This window comes from Triticum aestivum, chromosome 1A (assembly GCF_018294505.1).
Source record: "Triticum aestivum cultivar Chinese Spring chromosome 1A, IWGSC CS RefSeq v2.1, whole genome shotgun sequence".
Classification (NCBI taxonomy): domain Eukaryota; kingdom Viridiplantae; phylum Streptophyta; class Magnoliopsida; order Poales; family Poaceae; genus Triticum; species Triticum aestivum.
The window spans coordinates 429,342,401-429,363,819 of record NC_057794.1 but is presented as its reverse complement, the minus strand read 5'-3'; the positions used below and the strand labels follow the sequence as shown (position 1 = coordinate 429,363,819).

Here is a 21,419-nt window from a genome sequence, read left to right as displayed (position 1 = left end):
CATCAACTCCATGCGTGTTCTTGCTCCAATGTTCATCCTTCTCCAAGCTAGGCCCTTCATTTGTAAGCAAAACAAATGTATCCAATTTAGGCAGCATCATATTCTCATGAACATTAGAATCATTACCAAGAAACGAAAGTACCTGGTAATTTAATTGGCGTGCGCGAGCTCTAGTAATTGGTCCAGTATATGTAACAGTAGGAGATGTGGATGTAACAATGGTATTGATGTCCTCATCACAAGGGCCCACGCACCGCTTTTTTCACCTGATCTTAGGGCATGACCAATGCATAGCCTCATGGTGATGCCCCATGTGCCATGTAGGATCGGATGCCAGGACGGATAGAGAAGCGGGATCCTCTTCAAGAGGCAGGTGCTTGGGAAGAAAAAGTGTGGTCCAATATAAAAAGCTGAAAAGGTTGAAGTAAGGAGTAGAGATGCATGTGTATTAAAGTTTCTGCTTTTTATTTCTTGATGAGGCCCACTAGTAGTAGCTTGCATTGAGGAGAAAAAATCAGTGTAGTTGCCTCAAACTACTTTTTCCCATGAGGTATATGTATCCATATGCCACCATTGTACATGCCCTTATCCTCTCACCTGACCTTATCCTCGTCCTCCCCCATTCGTTTTCTTTCCTATCTCTTCTTCGTTCTCCTCCGGTCGGTCTTCTTTCCTCTTCCCTCGCCATGAACGCCACACCGCCATGGATTTGGCCTTCAAGCACACCCCCCCTCCGTCCCCTCTCTACCTCCCTGCCGACGTGCGTCCTCACCACCACCTCCCACAAAGCCCGCGTTGAGGCGACGACGAGCTGCTCTGCGCCCCCCTCCCCTGTGAGCTTGATGCGACGACGCTCGCACACCGGCGACACCATTTTTTTCGCAAGACGCCGTGCGGATATGGCTTTGTTTTTTATTTTTAACCAGTTGCAACTTTTTGATCTGTCGGTTCCAGCTTTTTATTTTGCCGGTTGTAGCAATTTTCATCCACGAGCACCAATCTTTGATTCGTTGGTACCAACATTTTTCCCGTCAGTAGTAGTTTTTCACGTCGCTGGTTCCAACTTTTGATTTCGCCGGTCGCAACAATCCCACTTTTGATAGTAGCAACTTTTGAGTCATAGGTTGTAGCATTTTATTTCATCAGTAGTAGCTTTTTGCTGAAGGAAGGGGATTAATGAAGTTTTTTTTGCTACAACCATGTAGCACAGAAGCTTCAACCATGCGTGCCAGAGCTGCAAGCCGTGGTACACCAGAGCTACAACCGGAGACGCCCATCGCCGGCAAGGCTGCAAACGGCACGAGGCAGTGCTACAACCGGTGTCTAGCGAGCTGCAAGCGACACAATGGCAAGCTTCAAACCTGGTGGGTCACCATGTCGGCGATGACGGCCATGCCTGCGAGGGAAGCTGCAACCATGGTGAGTTGCTGTAACCGTCTTTTATTTTTTTCTACGACCGGTCAAAAATTTTGCTACGTTCCGGCGACGAAGGTCCATGGTTTTGCTGGAACCTACAATTTTTTTTGCTGAAACTGGCTAAAATTTTGCTTCAACTGATTTTTTTCGTTTTCTTAGTTGCGGCGAGTGGTGGGGAGCTGCGGCGACGGACGTGGGGGGCGGTGACCACGCCGGCGGTGGGCAGCACCAGCGAGGACTGTGTTGCAGTCGACACCGCGGAGCTACCATGGATGCAACACGGAGGCAAGAGAAAAGGCCGCTACGGTCAACGACCTTTTTGTTGGGAGCGACGACGGCGAGCATCGGCGGTGAGCGTGTGCGGTGAGGCAAATGGGCGTGATTTGGCGAGCACGGGTCATCGGCGGCTGAGGACGAGTGGGGCACTGGTCTCTTTCCCTTTTTTCTCTTTTTATTATCCTCTGTTTTTTTTCTTCAGCATTTTCTGTAAGGTTGAATCGTACGGTTTATAAAAGCTATATCGTGTGGCCCATGCGGGACTGGCCAAATTTTTTGGCCGGCGCGCCGGTGCAGAGTAGCGCCCTTTGAGGAATTAAAGGTACTCCCCCCGTTTCAAATTACTCGTCGTAGAAATGAATGTATCTAAAACTAAAATACATCTAGATACATCTATACCTGCGACAAGTAATTCAGAACGGAGAGAGTACATGCGAAAGCATTGTTGAGGAAATCGTTAACTGGTAGCTGCTCGGTCGGCTGGTGAGTAGGGGATTAATAGGCTAATCGGCAAGTTAATCGGCCATTTAATCAATTAATCGGACGATTTATCGGGTAATCGGCTACTCGAAGACCCTATGAGTAAGGATTAATCGGCAAGTTAAATGGTTAATCGGATGAATTCTTGAAGAGGGTGTGAAAGTCTAGTCGTGTGTGTTAATTTCCTAAACAATTTTGTTAGTGGATTAAATGTTTTTAGGGGAAAGCCTAGAGATGTTCTTGATAGCAGAGACAGATCGAACCGACCTTCTGCTGCTGGCTTCTGCGCTCCGAACCCACGCGCACGTCGGTGCACCAACATAACGCCACTCGCCACTCGCCAGGTCTTCCGGAGTCTGTATCGCAACCGGCTCGACCTTCGTCAGATCGGATATCATGGTCGAATCCCTTATCAACGTCTTGCTAGTTAGCTAGGGTAATTAGTTCGTAGCTAGGTCCAGACACCGCTAGCGACATGGCTAAGGATGACGACGGCGCAGTGACAACGATCGCCTCCAGGGTCGCCTCCATCTGCGCCGTCATCGACCACGCCGTTGCGTCGGAAACCCTGAGCGCCAGGCGAGTCGCCGCCATCTCCGCCATGATCCACGACGTCGCCTCCGCCGCGGAGGAGGGGGCGACGAGAAGCACCGGGAAGCGGCGGCGCATGGGCAGCTCACGCAGCTACCAGGAGGCGCGCAGGATCGGCGAGGGCCGCTTCGGCGTCGTCCTCAGGGCGCGCCACCGCGCCACCGGCCAGACCATCGCCCTCAAGGGCCTCCGCTGGACGACGCGCCACAGCCCCGGCTCCGACCAGCTCGTCGGCAAGCTCCTGCGAGAGGCCTGCTTCATGGCGGCCTGCGGCGGCCACCCCTCCGTCGTCGCTCTCAAGGGAATCGCGCGCGTGCCCGGCACCAGCGACTACGCCATCGTCATGGAGTACGTCGGCCGGAGCCTGGACCAGGTCGTCTACGACCGCATGGGCCGCCTCGGCCGCCCGTTCACGGAGGACGAGGTCCGCGGCGTCATGCGGCAGTTGCTGGCCGGCGCGGACGCCATGCACGAGCGCCGCATCATCCACCGCGACATCAAGCCGTCCAACGTCCTCGTCGTCTACGACGGCGGCGGCGGCGGCGGTGATGATGACCTCGTCGTCAAGATCTGCGACTACGGGCTGGCGATGTCCATGGCCGAGCAGAACGCCGACGGCGCGTTCCTGGCCGCCGGAACGAGGTCGTACATGGCGCCGGAGATGCTGCTGGCGAAGCCGCGCTACGACACGCGCGTCGACATGTGGTCCCTGGGCTGCGTCATGGCCGAGATGCTCACCGGCGAGGTGCTCTTCGAGAGGGCAGACACCATGGCCGGCCAGCTCTACAAGATCTTCGATGTGCTCGGCGTGCCAGAAAAGAAGAAGGCGCTTAAGGCCTTCAAGTCGCCGTTCTCGTTCCTCGCCGGCGAGGTGAAGCGGTGGCGGCAAGCTCGGCGCGGTGGCAGGCTGCGCGAGCTGTTCCCGGAGCAGACGCTGTCCAAGGACGGGTTCAAGGTCTTGAAAGGGCTGCTCACGTGCAGCCCCAGCAAGCGGCTGGACGCGGCCGCCGCGCTCCGGCTTCCGTGGTTCGCTGACGCCGACGACGACCACGCTCCTGTAGCCCCTGCAGTTTCGAAGAGCGATGGCGCGGCCGCGAGCATTCGCGCGCTGGCGTCGCACTCCTGGCAGATGGCTTTGTCGTGCTTTGGGCGACCGGTAAGGTCGAAGGCAGTGTAGAATAGAAATCCCCGTGGTGTGATTAGTGGGCCGGGCCGCTGGATGCTTTTGAAAATTTGACTACTAATATTTGTACAAACATGTAGGTTGTCCCTTAAAAATGTAGGTTGGTGTTCAAAAAGCACATACACGATAAAGATAAAATTCAATCATTTTTTTTCATATTTTGGTTGCTAATATATTCACAAAAATTACACGGCAAAACAAAACTATAATCAAACTCTTGAACTTTGATTATTAATTTATGTACGAATATGTAGGTTGATGCTCAAGAATTTGTTTGAAAAATAATTTTGTATAATATACACTATTTAGATTACAAAATATGTATATGGCAACCGTGTGATAGATTGTGAAACTGCCATTTCCAGCGCCGTCAGTTCCCTCCCGATCTTCTTCCTTTCCCCGACCGACCTCCTGATTTCTTTCCTTTCCTGCACGCTCTCCCCGATTTTATCAGGCACACCCGCTCATGCCCTTCTAATTTTCGTAATCGTCAATTATGGCCCCACGCGCCTTCTCGATTTTTGGCAAAAACAATGCTTGGACTAGGATTTGATCCCTGGTCTGCAGGTAATCAACAAAGGGAGCTAACCACCTCACCTATGACAGTCATTGTTGAACAAGCTAAGGGAAATACTGTTTTTGACATGTTTTTGCCTTTAATATGTTAGCACTGAAAAACTTTTTGTTTCAAACATCGTGGTAACTTTGATCATTGGGAATAAATTTGTTTAACCTATGTTAGCACTGAAAAACTTTTTGTTTCAAACATCGTGGTAACTTTGATCATTGGGAATAAATTTGTTAAACCTGCCCCCCCCCCCCTCGTTAATTTCTGTAAATAGCACGATAACATTCACGCCATAGACCTGATAATTTAGATACGAACATCGTGGTAACTTTAACCATTGGGGAAGACAGATGTGAAAAGATACCTGATAATTTATGTGTAAATAGATGGTAATATATGCAACGCTCATCTGATAAATGAGGTAGAAACACCATGGTAACTTTGACCGTAGGGATTTTTTTTTTTGAAAAAGATACTCCGGTATCTTCTGTGTAAATAGCATGGTAGTATACCTCCCTCCCCTGGCATTTTTATGTGTAAATAGCATGAAAACATATGCACTGCGATAACTAAACACCATGATAAGTTTTTGACCCCGGGGGGTGGGGACGGAATTTGCTGCTGAAACATACCTCTGGTAAATTTTGTGTAAATAGCATGATATTTTAAGCACTACGGGCTTGATAGGTTACCTAGAATCATCATGATAACTTTTTGTCCCGGAAAAAAGTTGTTCAAAACATCCTCAATAATTTTTGTGTAAATAACATGATAATATAAGCATCCATAACCGATAACTTGCAATATAAACATGATGGTAATTTTTTTACCAAAGGAAAATAAGTTGTTAAAAACATACACTCGCCTCGCGCGTGGGCCTCTTGGATGAACACAACACATGGCGTGACACGGGAAAGTCACATAATGTTTAGTGTCATGAGGGGCACACGTGCTATAGGCGTGATAAGTTACGCAAAAACATCGTGGTAATTTTTGACATATGGAAAAAGCTACCAAAACACACCCAGGTTTTTAGGTGCAAGTATCATGATAATATACGAACTATAGACCCGGTAACTCATGTACAATCCACCATGGTAACTTTGACCGGGGGGAGGTTGATGTACATATACCCGATAACTTATGTGTAAGTACCATGGTATTTTACACATCGAAGACCTTATAACTCATGTACAAAACACAATGGTAACTTTGAAGGGGTGTAGTTGTTGAAGCATAGTACCTGGTACGTTCTATGTAAATAGCACGGTAAGTTATGCAACACAGGCATGATAATTTGCATACGAATATCATGGTAACTTTGTCTCGAGGAGAAATCATGTGGTAGACGTGGGAGAAAGCCATTCCGGACGATGGAGGTGCAGAGGGAAACTGTCATCGCTCCCACACAGGGGATGGACTGCTCTGGTGATCCTGAGGGCGACGCCCCTCCTGCCGGTGCCGACGAGCACCTTCCGCCCACCCCACCAGTTAGGTTAGCCACTCCCCCCGCGTTGGTCGCCGGCCCCCGCCTGGAGCCTGCTCCGCCCCCTGGCTGTCGTCCTCCCGCTGCTTCTCGGTCTAGATCGTCTGCCCGCCGCATCGTTGTCATCCCGCCCCCAGGTATCTCCTTCCATGCCCGCGCGCTGTCTCTCCTTGGTCACAGCGTGTGCCCAGCCCCGGGTTCCCCTCTGCCTCCCTCCTCGGCCGGCACGGTTTGGGTCACGCCGCCGTCGGCGGCCCCCTACTTCTCCGCGCCTGGGATCTCTGCTCTCATGTCCTTGTTTTTCTGTGCGCCCCCTGCGTTTACGTGCATCCGTGGTTGAGGACCTGGTTTTCGCCGTCCCGGTGGCCAGTCCGGCCGCGGCGGCTCTCGTCGTCGCCTCCGGCGTCGGTGGCGGTGCCTCTGTCAAGATTGGGGTCCACCCGACCCTTTCCGCGGCCCGCGAGGCTGCCGGTCCCGTCCGGGCTAGTGCCTCCACCCACCCTCCACCCACCGCATTAACGCGGGGCGTCATGGCGACGGGGAGGCGCGGTAGCCTTTCGGCTCACCGGCGTCTACCCCCCTAGGTCTGTCCTCCCTGGTCTCCTCTCCTGGCCCCACCCGGGTGACGTTTCGCCCCCCCTCGGTCGCCCGCGCCCCCTGTCGCATACCTGGAGGTGAGTTGGTCGCGGATCTGGAGACGGGGGAGTTTAATCCCGCTTTGCCGCTTCCGCTCTGCCCTGTCGATTCTGTCAGCGACATCGAGAACTTGCGCGGCGCCCGTCCCGTCCACATTGACTCCCCGCCTGCCCCCCGTACGGGGACTAAACCTCTCTCCCCTCCTCGCCCCTCCTCCACTCCCGAAGACCGGCCTTATCTCCATGCCCTTCTCTCCCCCGCAACCCCCTCCCGTCTCCCCTCATCGCCTCGCGCCCTTCCCCTCCTTTCGCTCCACGGGTGCTTCCGGTGCCTCTCCACCCTGCACTTTGTGAAGGATTGCCGGGACCCAGTCCGGTGTCGTCGGTGCCGCCAGTCCGGGCACCGTGCTCGCTCTCGCCGCTGCCCCATGGCTCACCCTCGCCCTGCCCCCACCCCCCGCGCGACGCCCCCCCTCCCGCGCGCCTCCCCGCCCCCGCCTCCCCCACCGCCACCGCCTCGTCCCGCCATCCCTCACCCCTCCAGGCTGCGCCGCCTTCCCACTATGGCTCTGGCGACCATGCCTCGCTCCTCGGGATCCGAGGTGGGTGGGAGCGTCTCCGCCTCCCCCTCTCGCCCTCGCTCCCCTCCCAGCATGTGTGACGTCTCCACCATGGGGGTCGTCCGGTCCCCCCTCCCTCCCCCCTCTCCTCCCTCTAGGGCTGGGCATCCGGAGCCGGCCGCCCCTCTGGCGGGGATCCCCCCTGAGCTCCTCGCTCCGCGGGACCGGGCATCGTCCAGCGATAAAAACCGTCTCTCCTCCACCTCGGATGTGTCATCTGGCTATAGCGGCCCCTCCCTCGCGGCGGAGTCCGCTCATCCCGATGCCATTGATGTCTTCATGCTTGCCGGCGATTACGAGGCCACCCTTCGCCTCGCGGTGGTGACCATCGAGCCTCCCAATGCCTTCTCCAACAGTACCTCGGCGGTGCAGGCGGCTCTCCTTCGCGACCTTGGCCACCTGTCCGTTAAAACGGTGCCGTCCTCGGTGGGCGTCCTCTACCTCCGCTTCGCCTCTTGGCTTGACCGTGAGGAGGCCATGCGCGAGCAGCCCTTCGACTTCCAGGGCACCCGCATCGACCTTCACCGGGAGGAGCACTTCGGGAGGGTGCCGCAGCGCGCCCGCTCTTGAGCCCTCCTCGCCGCCACGGGTTTCCTTGCTGAGCACCTCACGCCGGAGGGCATCCCCGTCGCGTTCTCCAGGTTCGGCAAGGTGCTGGAGATCGACCCCCTGGTCCTCTCAGGGCGCGAGCTGGCCACAGTCAAGGTGGTGATGCTCCTAGAGTGGACCCACGACGTCCCTCGTGACGTCTGGCCGTGGGGGGGCGTGGCCCTCTCACGTCGTCTCGGTGGAGCCGATGACGCCTCCTTCCGCCCTGACGGCTCCTACATCCCCCCTTTTCGCTCAGCCGCATCCTCCGTTCGCCCACAACCGCCCCTCCTCCCTTCTCGGGCGCCCTGTCTTCCGGGCCCCCCCTGTCAGGCCGCCGCGCTCGCCTTGCACCGCTGGTGGTGGCCATGGGGGTGGGGGTGGCGAGCTCAACTCGGTTCTCCGTGTTCTGGGCACCCTGCCCCTCCCCGTGGCAGCGCCCTCTCCGCTTGGGCCCTGGCTGGGGCACCGCTTCCTACCGACCTTCCCTTCTATCTCCTCTCCGCCGTTCGCGTGCTCCTCTATGTGCATCACCGAGCTCGCCCCCGATGACGCGGGCGCGGAGGACGTGGAACCGCCCCCGCCCCTGCCGTGCGCCTTCTCTGAGGACGGGGGGGCGCCGCAGCGCCAGGCTTGCCCTGCTCGAACCCAGCATGCATGTGAACATGGAGGCCAAGGCGATCAAGCGGCGGGCCCTTCGTGACTCTCTCGTTGGGTGCTCGCCCCGCCTCCAAGCTCGCGCCGTGCGTGACAAGCTCATTGACACCGTCGTGGCCCCGTTGGGGGGGGGGGGCGTTCCGTGGCTGGCCTTAGGGCGGCCGCGGCGATCAAGCGTCCCGGTGCCGTCCCCGAGGATGTGTAGTGGCTACCTGCGTCTCCGTTCTCCCTACACCTGTGGTGTCGCCTCCCTGCTTCTCCTCGCTTGTTTGAGGATTTATGCTCCATTCCACCGTGTTATTTTTCTGTTCTTTCTCTCTACTTGGGGTGCCTCCTCCTGTTATGGATAACACCGCTTTTCGTAAACTGACCGTGCTGTGCTGGAACGTGCAAGGCTTGGGTGACCCGGACAAGTGTGGGCTTGTCCGGGACGCCGTGTGTGCTGCCGACCCCTGCATTGCGTGTCTCCAGGAGACCAAACTGGCATCGGTGGACGCCGGAAAATGCCGCTCCTTCCTCCCCTCTCGTCTTTCCCTTCACGCCGTGCTCGATGCGAATGGGAGCCGCGGGGGCATCCTCTCTGCCTGGGACCCCATCTCCTACCGCCTTGTCTCCTCCCTCGCCTCGGAGTTCTCCCTCACCATCATCCTCGAGTCCGTCGCTTCTGCCCTCATTGTTTCGCTCACTAACGTCTATGCCCCTAGCGACCATGCGCGGTCTGCTGATCTTGTCGCCGACCTCTCCACGGTCGTGGCAACCATCATCGGACCCTGGCTCGTTCTGGGGGATTTCAACCTCATCCGCTTCCCCCACGAAAAGAACAACTCCAACTTCAATGCCCCCAGGGCGGCCCTTTTCAACGGGCTTATCAATTCGCTCTCTTGGTTCGAGCTCCCCCTTTCGAACCGTCTATTCACGTGGACGAACAAACGCTCCCCCCAACCTTGGCTCGTCTCGATCGGGCCTTCTTCAACAACGACTGGGACGTTACCTTCCCCGACTCCTCTCTGAGCTCCCGTCCCCGCACCACCTCGGATCACTTCCCCCTAGTGGCCGTCGCCTCCACTCACATCCCAGCCTCCTCTAGGTTCTTCTTCGAGCGCGCCTGGCTCCTAAACCCTCTCTTCCTCCCTTTGATCCTCCCCTCCTGGTCTAGGGCTGGCGGACAACGCTGTGCGGCAGGTAACTTGGCGTCCAATAAAAAAGCGGCTAGGGCTGCGGCCAAAGTGTGGAAACAGCGGCACAAATTTGTTCCGACAGCCGATAACGACTGCAAGTTTTTTATTGATCTGTTTGACTTCCTGGAAGAATTTCGTTCTCTTTCTTCTGAAGAGGACCTGCTGCGAGGCGACGCTCGTCTTTACCCGGCGGCCTCGATTCGTCGCCAGTGTGTTTTCTGGAGGCAGCGGGGGAAGTGCAAGGCGGTGCGGTTCGGCGACGAGAACACCCGTTACTTCCATGCCATGGCGTCTTAGCGCAAGCCCGAGAACGCGATCCGGGCGCTCATGGTCGACGGCACGGAGGTCGTGTCGCACAACGGCAAGGCAAAGGCGTTGCGCGTCTTCTACGCCTCTGTGCTGGGGCGACCCAGCTCCGCCTCCTGGGGGTTCGACCTCGACCTGCTCTACACCAACTCCCCCAGGGTGGAGGGGAGCGCGCTCGTCGCTCCTTCAGCCATGACGAGATCAAAGCGGCTGTGTCGAAGCTGGACGGTGGAAGTGCACTGGGCCCCGATGGGTTCGGCCCCGCCTTCTACCAGGCTGCCTGGCCGGCCGTCGAGGGCGACCTGCAGGCCTTGTTCGACGGGTTTCACGCCGGGGCGGTCCGCCTCGATGGGATCAACAGGGCCTACATTGCCCCCTGCCAAAGAAGGAGGGGGTGCCTGGCCCTGGCGATTTCCGCCCCATCTCCTTGCAGAACGGGGATGTGAAGATCCTCTGACGTGGCCTCACGACACGCCTTCAGCGCCAGATCGGGGCTCTCATCGACAAAGACCAGTCCGGCTTCTTGGCCGGGCGCAGCATTGCGGAAAACTTCGCGTACGCGGCTGAGCTTGTGCAGTGCTGTCACCGGCGATCTTCCCAGACCCTCATCCTCAAGCTCGATTTCGCCAAAGCTTTCGACTCCATTGACTGGAGGAGCCTCCGCCGGATCATGAGGGCTCAGGGCTTCCCCGAGCTTTGGTGTGATTGGATGGACGCCATCTTCTAGTCCTCTCGCTCGGCCGTCCTGCTCAACGGTGTGCCGGGGCGGTGGTTCACGATCCAGTGCAGTCTGCGCCAGGGGGATCCGATCTCCCCCTACCTCTTCCTCCTGGTGGCCGACGTCCTCCAACGCATGATCCGGCAAGACGATGTACTGATGCACCCGCTGGTGGACAGCGAGCCCCCGGTCGTGCTTTAGTATGCAGACGACACCCTCATCGTCATGCGTGCCAACCTGGCGGGGGCTGCCCGTCTACGAGCCATCCTGGACCTGTTCGCCGCCGTGACCGGCCTCTCCATTAACTACCACAAGAGCACTCTCGTCCCCATCCACGTGGACGCCGCGACGGTCGCCGGGGCAGTGACTGCCATCCAGTGTGCAGTTGGGGGGTTCCCCCAGACCTACCTCGGGCTCCCACTGTCCATTGACAAGCTCAAGCTCTCTGACTTCGCCCCCATGATTGCTAAGGTGGATCGCTACCTGGCGGGGTGGCGTTCCCGCCTGCTCTCTCCCTTTGGGAGGCTGGTGTTGATCAACGCCATCCTCGACGCCATTCCGTCCTATGCCATGTCCGCTCTGCGCCTCCCACCCAAGGTCGTGGCTGCGCTTGACTCTCTCCCCGTTCTTTCCTTTGGAACGTGGCGGACCGCGCATCGGGTGCCCAATGCTTGGTTGCCTGGTCCATGGTTTGCCGGACGAAGGCGGAGGGAGGGCTGGGGTGCGGGATATCTCTGCTCAAAATGACTGTCTCTTACTCAAGCTGTTGCATCGTGTCCATGCTGCGGCCCCTGCTCGGTGGGCGTGGTGGCTCTGGGCGGACCACCACGGGCGATCGCTGCTTGGCGCCGGCGCGACTGCGGACAGAGGACCGCACTGGGCGGACCTGCTGGCGCTTCTTCCACTCCACCGTGCGCTCACCAAGGTTGCCTTCGAGACGGGGGGGGACCTCCTTCTGGCACGACTGCTGGCTGCCCCCCCGGTCCCCTGCGTTGTGCCTTCCCGGCCCTCTTCTCGCACGCCTCCCTGCCTGAGGCTACGGTTGCCCAGGTGCGGCGGGGGGGGGGGCTGCCGGCCCTCCTAGTGAAGAAAATATGCCCTAGAGGCAATAATAAAGTTATTATTTATTTCCTTATATCATGATAAATGTTTATTATTCATGCTAGAATTGTATTAACCGGAAACATAATACATGTGTGAATACATAGACAAACAGAGTGTCACTAGTATGCCTCTACTTGACTAGCTCGTTAATCAAATATGGTTATGTTTCCTAACCATGAACAAGGAGTTGTTATTTGATTAACGGGATCTCATCATTAGGTGAATGATCTGATTGACATGACCCATTCCATTAGCTTAGCACCCGATCGTTTAGTGGGTTGCTATTGCTTTCTTCATGACTTATACATGTTCCTATGACTATGAGATTATGCAACTCCCGTTTGCCAGAGGAACACTTTGTGTGCTACCAAACGTCACAACGTAAATGGGTGATTATAAAGGTGCTCTATAGGTGTCTCCAAAGGTACATGTTGGGTTGGCATATTTCGAGATTAGGATTTGTCAATCCGATTGTCGGAGAGGTATCTCTGGGCCCTCTCGGTAATGCACATCACATAAGGCTTGCAAGCATTGCAACTAATGAGTTAGTTGCAAGATGATGTATTACGGAACAAGTAAAGAGACTTGCCGATAACGAGATTGAACTAGGTATTGAGATACCGACGATCGAATCTCGGGCAAGTAACATACCGATGACAAAGGGAACAACGTATGTTGTTATGCGGTCTGACCAATAAAGATCTTCGTAGAATATGTAGGAGCCAATATGAGCATCCAGGTTCCGCTATTGGTTATTGACCGGAGACGTGTCTCGGTCATGTCTACATTGTTCTCGAACCCGTAGGGTCCGCACGCTTAAGGTTTCGATGACAGTTATATTATGAGTTTATGAGTTTTGATGTACCGAAGTTAGTTCGGAGTCCCAGATGTGATCACGGACATGACGAGGAGTCTCGAAATGGTCGAGACATAAAGATTGATATATTGGACGGCTATATTTGGACACCGGAAGTGTTCCGGGTGATTTCGGAGAAAACCGGAGAGCCGGAGGGTTACCGGAACCCCCCCGGGAGAAGTAATGGGCCATATGGGCCTTAGTGGAGAGAGAGAGGGGCAGCCAAAGGTGGGCCGCGCGCCTCCTCCCCCTGGTCCGAATTGGACTAGGAGAGGGGGGCGGCGCCCCCCTTTCCCTCTCCCTCCCCACTTCTTTCCCCCTCCTAGTAGGAGTCCTACTCCTACTAGGAGGAGGACTCCTCCTTGGCGCGCCATAGAGGGCCGGCCGGCCTCCTCCCCTTGATCCTTTATATACGGGGGCAGAGGGCACCCCTTGACACACAAGTTGATCCACGTGATCATATTCTTAGCCGTGTGCGGTGCCCCCTTCCACCATAGTCCTCGATAATATTGTAGCGGTGCTTAGGCGAAGCCCTGCGACGGTAGTACATCAAGATCGTCACCACGCCGTCGTGCTGACGGAACTCTTCCCCGACACTTTGCTGGATCGGAGTTTGGGGATCGTCATCGAGCTGAACGTGTGCTAGAACTCGGAGGTGTCGTAGTTTCGGTGCTTGATCGGTCGGGCCGTGGAGGCATACGACTACATCAACCAAGTTAACGCTTCCGTTGTCGATCTACAAGGGTACGTAGATCACACTCTCCCCCTCTCGTTGCTATGCATCACCATGATCTTGCGTGTGCGTAGGAATTTTTTTGAAATTACTACGTTCCCCAACAGTGGCATCCGAGCCTAGGTTTTATATGTTGATGTTATTTGCACGAGTAGAACACAAGTGAGTTGTGGACGATATAAGTCATACTGCTTACCAGCATGTCATACTTTGGTTCGGCGGTATTGTTGGACGAAGCGGCCCGGACCGACATTACGCGTACGCTTACGCGAGACCGGTTCTCCCGACGTGCTTTGCATATAGGTGGCTTGCAGGTGACAGTTTCTCCAACTTTAGTTGAACCGAGTGTGGCTACGCCCGGTCCTTGCGAAGGTTAAAACAGCACCAACTTGACAAACTATCATTGTGGTTTTGATGCATAGGTAAGATTGGTTCTTGCTTAAGCCCGTAGCAGCCACGTAAAACTTGCAACAACAAAGTAGAGGACGTCTAACTTGTTTTTGCGGGGCATGTTGTGATGTGATATGGTCACGACATGATGCTAAATTTTATTGTATGAGATGATCATGTTTTGTACCCGAGTTATCGGCAACTGGCAGGAGCCATATGGTTGTCGCTTTATTGTATGCAATGCAATCGCGCTGTAATGCTTTACTTTATCACTAAACGGTAGCGATAGTCGTGGAAGCACAAGATTGGAGAGACGACAACGATGCTACGATGGAGATCAAAGGTGTCGCGCCGGTGACGATGGTGATCATGACGGTGCTTCGAAGATGGAGATCACAAGCACAAGATGATGATGGCCATATCATATCACTTATATTGATTGCATGTGATGTTTATCTTTTATGCATCTTATCTTGCTTTGATTGACGGTAGCATTATAAGATGATCTCTCACTAATTATCAAGAAGTGTTCTCCCTGAGTATGCACCGTTGTGAAAGTTCTTCGTGCTGAGACACCACGTGATGATCGGGTGTGATAGGCTCTACGTTCAAATACAACAGGTGCAAAACAGTTGCACACGCGGAATACTCAGGTTATACTTGACGAGCCAAGCATATACAGATATGGCCTCGGAACACGGAGACCGAAAGGTCGAGCGTGAATCATATGGTAGATATGATCAACATAGTGATGTTCACCAATGAAACTACTCCATCTCACGTGATGATCAGACATGGTTTAGTTGATTTGGATCACGTAATCACTTAGAGGATTAGAGGGATGTCTATCTAAGTGGGAGTTCTTTAAGTAAATTAATTGAACCTAAATTTATCATCAAACTTAGTACCTGATAGTATCTTGCTTGTTTATGCTTGATTGTAGATAGATGGCTCATGCTGTTGTTCCATTGAATTTTAATGCGTTCCTTGAGAAAGCAAAGTTGAAAGATGATGGTAGCAATTATACGGACTGGGTCCGTAACTTGAGGATTATCCTCATTGCTGCACAGAAGAATTACGTCCTAGAAGCACCGCTGGGTGCCAGGCCTGCTGCTGGAGGAACACCAGATGTTATGAACATCTGGCAGAGCAAAGCTGATGACTACTCGATAGTTCAGTGTGCCATGCTTTACGGCTTAGAATCGGGACTTCAACGATGTTTTGAACGTCATGGAGCATACGAGTTGTTCCAGGAGTTGAAGTTAATATTTCAAGCAAATGCCCGGATTGAGAGATATGAAGTCTCCAATAAGTTCTATAGCTGCAAGATGGAAGAGAACAGTTCTGTTAGTGAGCATATACTCAAAATGTCTGGGTATAATAATCACTTGATTCAATTGGGAGTTAATCTTCCAGATGATTGCGTCATTGACAGAATTCTCCAATCACTGCCACCAAGCTACAAGAGCTTCATGATGAACTATAATATGCAAGGGATGAATAAGACTATTCCCGAGCTCTTCGCAATGCTGAAAGCTGCGGAGGTAGAAATCAAGAAGGAGCATCAAGTGTTGATGGTCAACAAGACCACCAGTTTCAAGAAAAAAGGCAAAGGGAAGAAGAAGGGGAACTTCAAAAAGAACGGCAAGCAAGTTGCTACTCAAGAGAAGAAACCCAAACCTGGACCTAAGCCTGAAACTGAGTGCTTCTACTGCAAGCAGACTGGTCACTGGAAGCGGAGCTGCCCCAAGTATTTGGCGGATAAGAAGGATGGCAAGGTGAACAAAGGTATATGTGATATACATGTTATTGATGTGTACCTTACTAATGCTCGCAGTAGCACTTGGGTATTTGATACTGGTTCTGTTGCTAATATTTGCAACTCGAAACAGGGACTACGGATTAAGCGAAGATTGGCTAAGGATGAGGTGACGATGCGCGTGGGAAACGGTTCCAAAGTCGATGTGATCGTAGTCGGCACGCTACCTCTACATCTACCTTCGGGATTAATATTAGACCTAAATAATTGTTATTTGGTGCCAGCGTTAAGCATGAACATTATATCTGGCTCTTGTTTGATGCGAAACGGTTATTCATTTAAATCTGAGAATAATGGTTGTTCTATTTATATGAGTAATATCTTTTGTGGTCATGCACCCTTAAAGAGTGGTCTATTTTTTGTTGAATCTCGATAGTAGTGACACACATATTCATAGTGTTGAAGCCAAAAGATGCAGAGTTGATAATGATAGTGCAACTTATTTGTGGCACTGCCGTTTAGATCATATCGGTGTAAAGCGCATGAAGAAACTCCATACTGATGGACTTTTGGAACCACTTGATTATGAATCACTTGGTACTTGCGAACAGTGCCTCATGGGCAAGATGACTAAAACACCGTTCTCCGGTTCTATGGGGAGAGCAATAGATTTGTTGGAAATCATACATACAGATGTATGTGGTCCGATGAATATTGAGGCTCGTGGCGGATATCGTTATTTTCTCACCTTCACAGATGACTTAAGCAGATATGGGTATATCTACTTAATGAAACACAAGTCTGAAACATTTGAAAAGCTCAAACAATTTCAGAGTGAAGTAGAAAATCATCGTAACAAGAAAATAAAATTCCTACGATCTAATCATGGAGGAGAATATTTGAGTTACGAGTTTGGTGTACATTTGAAAAATTGTGGAATAGTTTCGCAACTCACGCCACCCGGAACACCACAGCGTATTGGTGTGTCCAAACGTCGTAATCGTACTTTACTAGATATGGTGCGATCTATGATGTCTCTTACTGATTTACCGCTATCGTTTTGGGGATACGCTCTAGAGACGGCCGCATTCACGTTAAATAGGGCACCATCAAAATCCGTTGAGACGACGCCTTATGAACTGTGGTTTGGCAAGAAACCAAAGTTGTCGTTTTTGAAAGTTTGGGGCTGCGATGCTTATGTGAAAAAACTTCAACCTGATAAGCTCGAACCCAAATCGGAGAAATGTGTCTTCATAGGATATCCAAAGGAAACTATTGGATACACCTTCCATCACAAATCCGAAGGCAAGACTTTTGTTGCTAAATTCGGAAACTTTCTGGAGAAGGAGTTTCTCTCGAAAGAAGTGAGTGGGAGGAAAGTAGAACTTGACGAGGTAACTGTACCTGCTCCCTTATTGGAAAGTAGTGCATCACAAAAAACTGTTTCAATGACACCTACACCAGTTAGTGAGGAAGCTAATGATAATGATCATGAAACTTCAGAACAAGATACTACTGAACCTGGTAGATCAACAGAGTGAGATCCGCGCCAGAGTGGTACGGAAATCCTATTCTGGAAGTCATGCTACTAGATCATGATGAGCCTACGAACTATGAAGAAGCGATGGTGAGCCCAGATTCCGCAAAATGGCTTGAAGCCATGAAATCTGAGATGGGATCCATGTATGAGAACAAAGTATGGACTTTGGTTGACTTGCCCGATGATCGGCAAGCAATTGAGAATAAATGGATCTTCAAGAAGAAGGCTGACGCTGACGGTAATATTACTGTCTACAAAGCTCGACTTGTCGCAAAAGGTTTTCGGCAAGTTCAAGGGATTGACTACGATGAGACCTTCTCACCCGTAGCGATGCTTAAGTCTGTCTGAATCATGTTAGCAATTGCCGCATTTTATGATTATGAAATTTGGCAGATGGATGTCAAAATTGCATTCCTGAATGGATTTCTGGAAAACGAGTTGTATATGATGCAACCAGAAGGTTTTGTCGATCCAAAGGGAGCTAACAAAGTGTGCAAGCTCCAGCGATCCATTTATGGACTGGTGCAAGCCTCTCGGAGTTGGAATAAACGTTTTGATAGTGTGATCAAAGCATTTGGTTTTATACAGACTTTTGGAGAAGCCTGTATTTACAAGAAAGTGAGTGGGAGCTCTGTAGCATTTTGATATTATATGTGGATGACATATTACTAATTGGAAATGATATAGAATTTCTGGATAGCATAAAGGGATACTTGAATAAGAGTTTTTCAATGAAAGACCTCGGTGAAGCTGCTTACATATTAGGCATTAAGATCTATAGAGATAGATCAAGACGCTTAATTGGACTTTCACAGAGCACATACCTTGACAAAGTTTTGAAGAAATTCAAAATGGATCAAGCAAAGAAAGGGTTCTTTCCTGTGTTACAAGGTGTGAAGTTGAGTAAGACTCAATGCCCGACCACTGCAGAAGATAGAGAGAAAATGAAAGATGTTCCCTATGCTTCAGCCATAGGCTCTATCATGTATGCAATGCTGTGTACCAGACCTGATGTGTGCCTTGCTATAAGTCTAGCAGGGAGGTACCAAAGTGATCCAGGAGTGGATCACTGGACAGCGGTCAAGAACATCCTGAAATACCTGAAAAGGACTAAGGATATGTTTCTCATATATGGAGGTGACAAAGAGCTCATCGTAAAAGGTTACGTTGATGCAAGCTTTGACACTGATCCGGACGATTCTAAATCGCAAACCGGATACGTGTTTACATTAAACGGTGGAGCTGTCAGTTGGTGCAGTTCTAAACAAAGCGTTGTAGCAGGATCTACATGTGAAGCGGAGTACATAGCTTCTTCGGAAGCAGCAAATGAAGGAGTCTAGATGAAGGAGTTCATATCCGATCTAGGTGTCATACCTAGTGCATCGGGTCCAATGAAAATCTTTTGTGACAATACTGGTGCAATTGCCTTGGCAAAGGAATCCAGATTTCACAAGAGAACCAAGCACATCAAGAGACGCTTCAATTCCATTCGGGATCTAGTCCAGGTGGGAGACATAGAGATTTGCAAGATACATACGGATCTGAATGTTGCAGACCGTTGACTAAGCCTCTTCCACGAGCAAAACATGATCAGCACCAAGGCTCCATGGGTGTTAGAATCATTACTGTGTAATCTAGATTATTGACTCTAGTGCAAGTGGGAGACTGAAGGAAATATGCCCTAGAGGCAATAATAAAGTTATTATTTATTTCCTTATATCATGATAAATGTTTATTATTCATGCTAGAATTGTATTAACCGGAAACATAATACATGTGTGAATACATAGACAAACAGAGTGTCACTAGTATGCCTCTACTTGACTAGCTCGTTAATCAAAGATGGTTATGTTTCCTAACCATGAACAAGGAGTTGTTATTTGATTAACGGGATCACATCATTAGGTGAATGATCTGATTGACATGACCCATTCCATTAGCTTAGCACCCGATCGTTTAGTATGTTGCTATTGCTTTCTTCATGACTTATACATGTTCCTATGACTATGAGATTATGCAACTCCCGTTTGCCGGAGGAACACTTTGTGTGCTACCAAACGTCACAACGTAAATGGGTGATTATAAGGTGCTCTACAGGTGTCTCCAAAGGTACATGTTGGGTTGGCGTATTTCGAGATTAGGATTTGTCACTCCGATTGTCGGAGAGGTATCTCTGGGCCCTCTCGGTAATGCACATCACATAAGCCTTGCAAGCATTGCAACTAATGAGTTAGTTGCGAGATGATGTATTACGGAACGAGTAAAGAGACTTGCCGGTAACGAGATTGAACTAGGTATTGAGATACCGACGATCGAATCTCGGGCAAGTAACATACCGATGACAAAGGGAACAACGTATGTTGTTATGCGGTCTGACCGATAAAGATCTTCGTAGAATATGTAGGAGCCAATATGAGCATCCAGGTTCCGCTATTGGTTATTGACCGGAGACGTGTCTCGGTCATGTCTACATTGTTCTCGAACCCGTAGGGTCCGCACGCTTAAGGTTTCGATGACAGTTATATTATGAGTTTATGAGTTTTGATGTACCGAAGTTAGTTCGGAGTCCCGGATGTGATCACGGACATGACGAGGAGTCTCGAAATGGTCGAGACATAAAGATTGATATATTGGACGGCTATATTCGGACACCGGAAGTGTTCCGGGTGATTTCGGAGAAAACCGGAGAGCCGGAGGGTTACCGGAACCCCCCCGGGAGAAGTAATGGGCCATATGGGCCTTAGTGGAGAGAGAGAGGGGCAGCCAAAGGTGGGCCGCGCGCCTCCTCCCCCCTGGTCCGAATTGGACTAGGAGAGGGGGGCGGCGCCCCCCTTTCCCTCTCCCTCCCCACTTCTTTCCCCCTCCTAGTAGGAGTCCTACTCCTACTAGGAGGAGGACTCCTCCTTGGCGCGCCATAGAGGGCCGGCCGGCCTCCTCCCCTTGATCCTTTATATACGGGGGCAGGGGGCACCCCTTGACACACAAGTTGATCCACGTGATCATATTCTTAGCCGTGTGCGGTGCCCCCTTCCACCATAGTCCTCGATAATATTGTAGCGGTGCTTAGGCGAAGCCCTGCGACGGTAGTACATCAAGATCGTCACCACGCCGTCGTGCTGACGGAACTCTTCCCCGACACTTTGCTGGATCGGAGTCCGGGGATCGTCATCGAGCTGAACGTGTGCTAGAACTCGGAGGTGCCGTAGTTTCGGTGCTTGATCGGTCGGGCCGTGGAGACGTACGACTACATCAACCAAGTCAACGCTTCCGTTGTCGATCTACAAGGGTACGTAGATCACACTCTCCCCCTCTCGTTGCTATGCATCACCATGATCTTGTGTGTGCGTAGGAATTTTTTTGAAATTACTACGTTCCCCAACACCTGGTCCCGCGCCTGATCTGCGCTGCTGCTCGGGACCTGGCCGAGGTGCTCTCGTTGCTGCGTGACTGCTCGGGCACGCCCGCTCCGGACGGGCGCCGGTCCGTCTTCTGTGGCGCTCCTCATGGTGCTTTCTCATCGAGATCGACGTACACCATGTTGCGCTTCGGCGGCGTCTCGTCGCCGGCCGCCGGCTTCCTCTGGAGCTCGGCTGTCCCATCCCGTGTGAAGTTCTTCGCCTGGCTGCTCTCCCTGACCAGGATTCACACCCGGGACGTCCTTCTCCGAAAAACTATCGTCAACGCCCAGGGGGCTGGCTGCCCGTGCTGTCCGGCCTCCTTGGAGACGGCCAACCATCTCTTTTTTGAGTGTGAGGTGGCCGCTCGTTTCTGGCGCTGCATCGGCGTCGACCCGCGTGCCGGGACGGCCCGCGGCCTCCATCTCTTCGACGTCCGGCCGGCCATGGGGGAGGCCTCACCGACGGCTTTCCTCCTCCTCTGCGCCTGGCACCTCTGGAAACGGAGGAATGCGGTGGTATTCCGGGGGAAAACCCCTCTCTGGGTGCTACTCTCAAATGCTGTAGGGACGACGCGGTGCTCTGGCGGGGGAGATTTCGCGAGGAGGATCGTGTCCACATCGATGCTTGGCTTCTGGCGCTCGCTGCTCCGCGAGGCTAATCCCATAACCCCCCCCCCCTCTCTCCCTTCTTGTATATGTACGTGTTGTAATGTGCCGTCCTCGCGTGTCGCTCTGACCGCCCCGCCTTGTATCTACTGGTTCGTGGAAATATAAGATTCAGGTGGGGGAGGCTTTCCCCCCCCCCCCTAAAAATTCAAAAAAAATATGTGGTAGACGTGAAGAAGTGGCAGTTTTCTCGGGGGTGGGCGCCCGAGATGTGCGGGAGAAGCAGGTTTCTCGGGCGAGCCTACGGGGTCGTTTGGGAGGAGGCGAGGTCA

General features: G+C 52.4%; 1 protein-coding gene across 1 annotated transcript; it reads left to right on the top strand.

Moving 5' to 3' along the window:
* Positions 1 to 2,559: 2,559 nt before the first annotated feature.
* Positions 2,560 to 4,057, top strand: LOC123143089 (putative cyclin-dependent kinase F-2). The gene has a single exon (XM_044561922.1). It carries the CDS (start codon positions 2,648 to 2,650, stop codon positions 3,938 to 3,940), a length of 1,293 nt encoding a protein of 430 aa, XP_044417857.1. The 5' UTR covers positions 2,560 to 2,647; the 3' UTR covers positions 3,941 to 4,057.
* Positions 4,058 to 21,419: the final 17,362 nt, after the last annotated feature.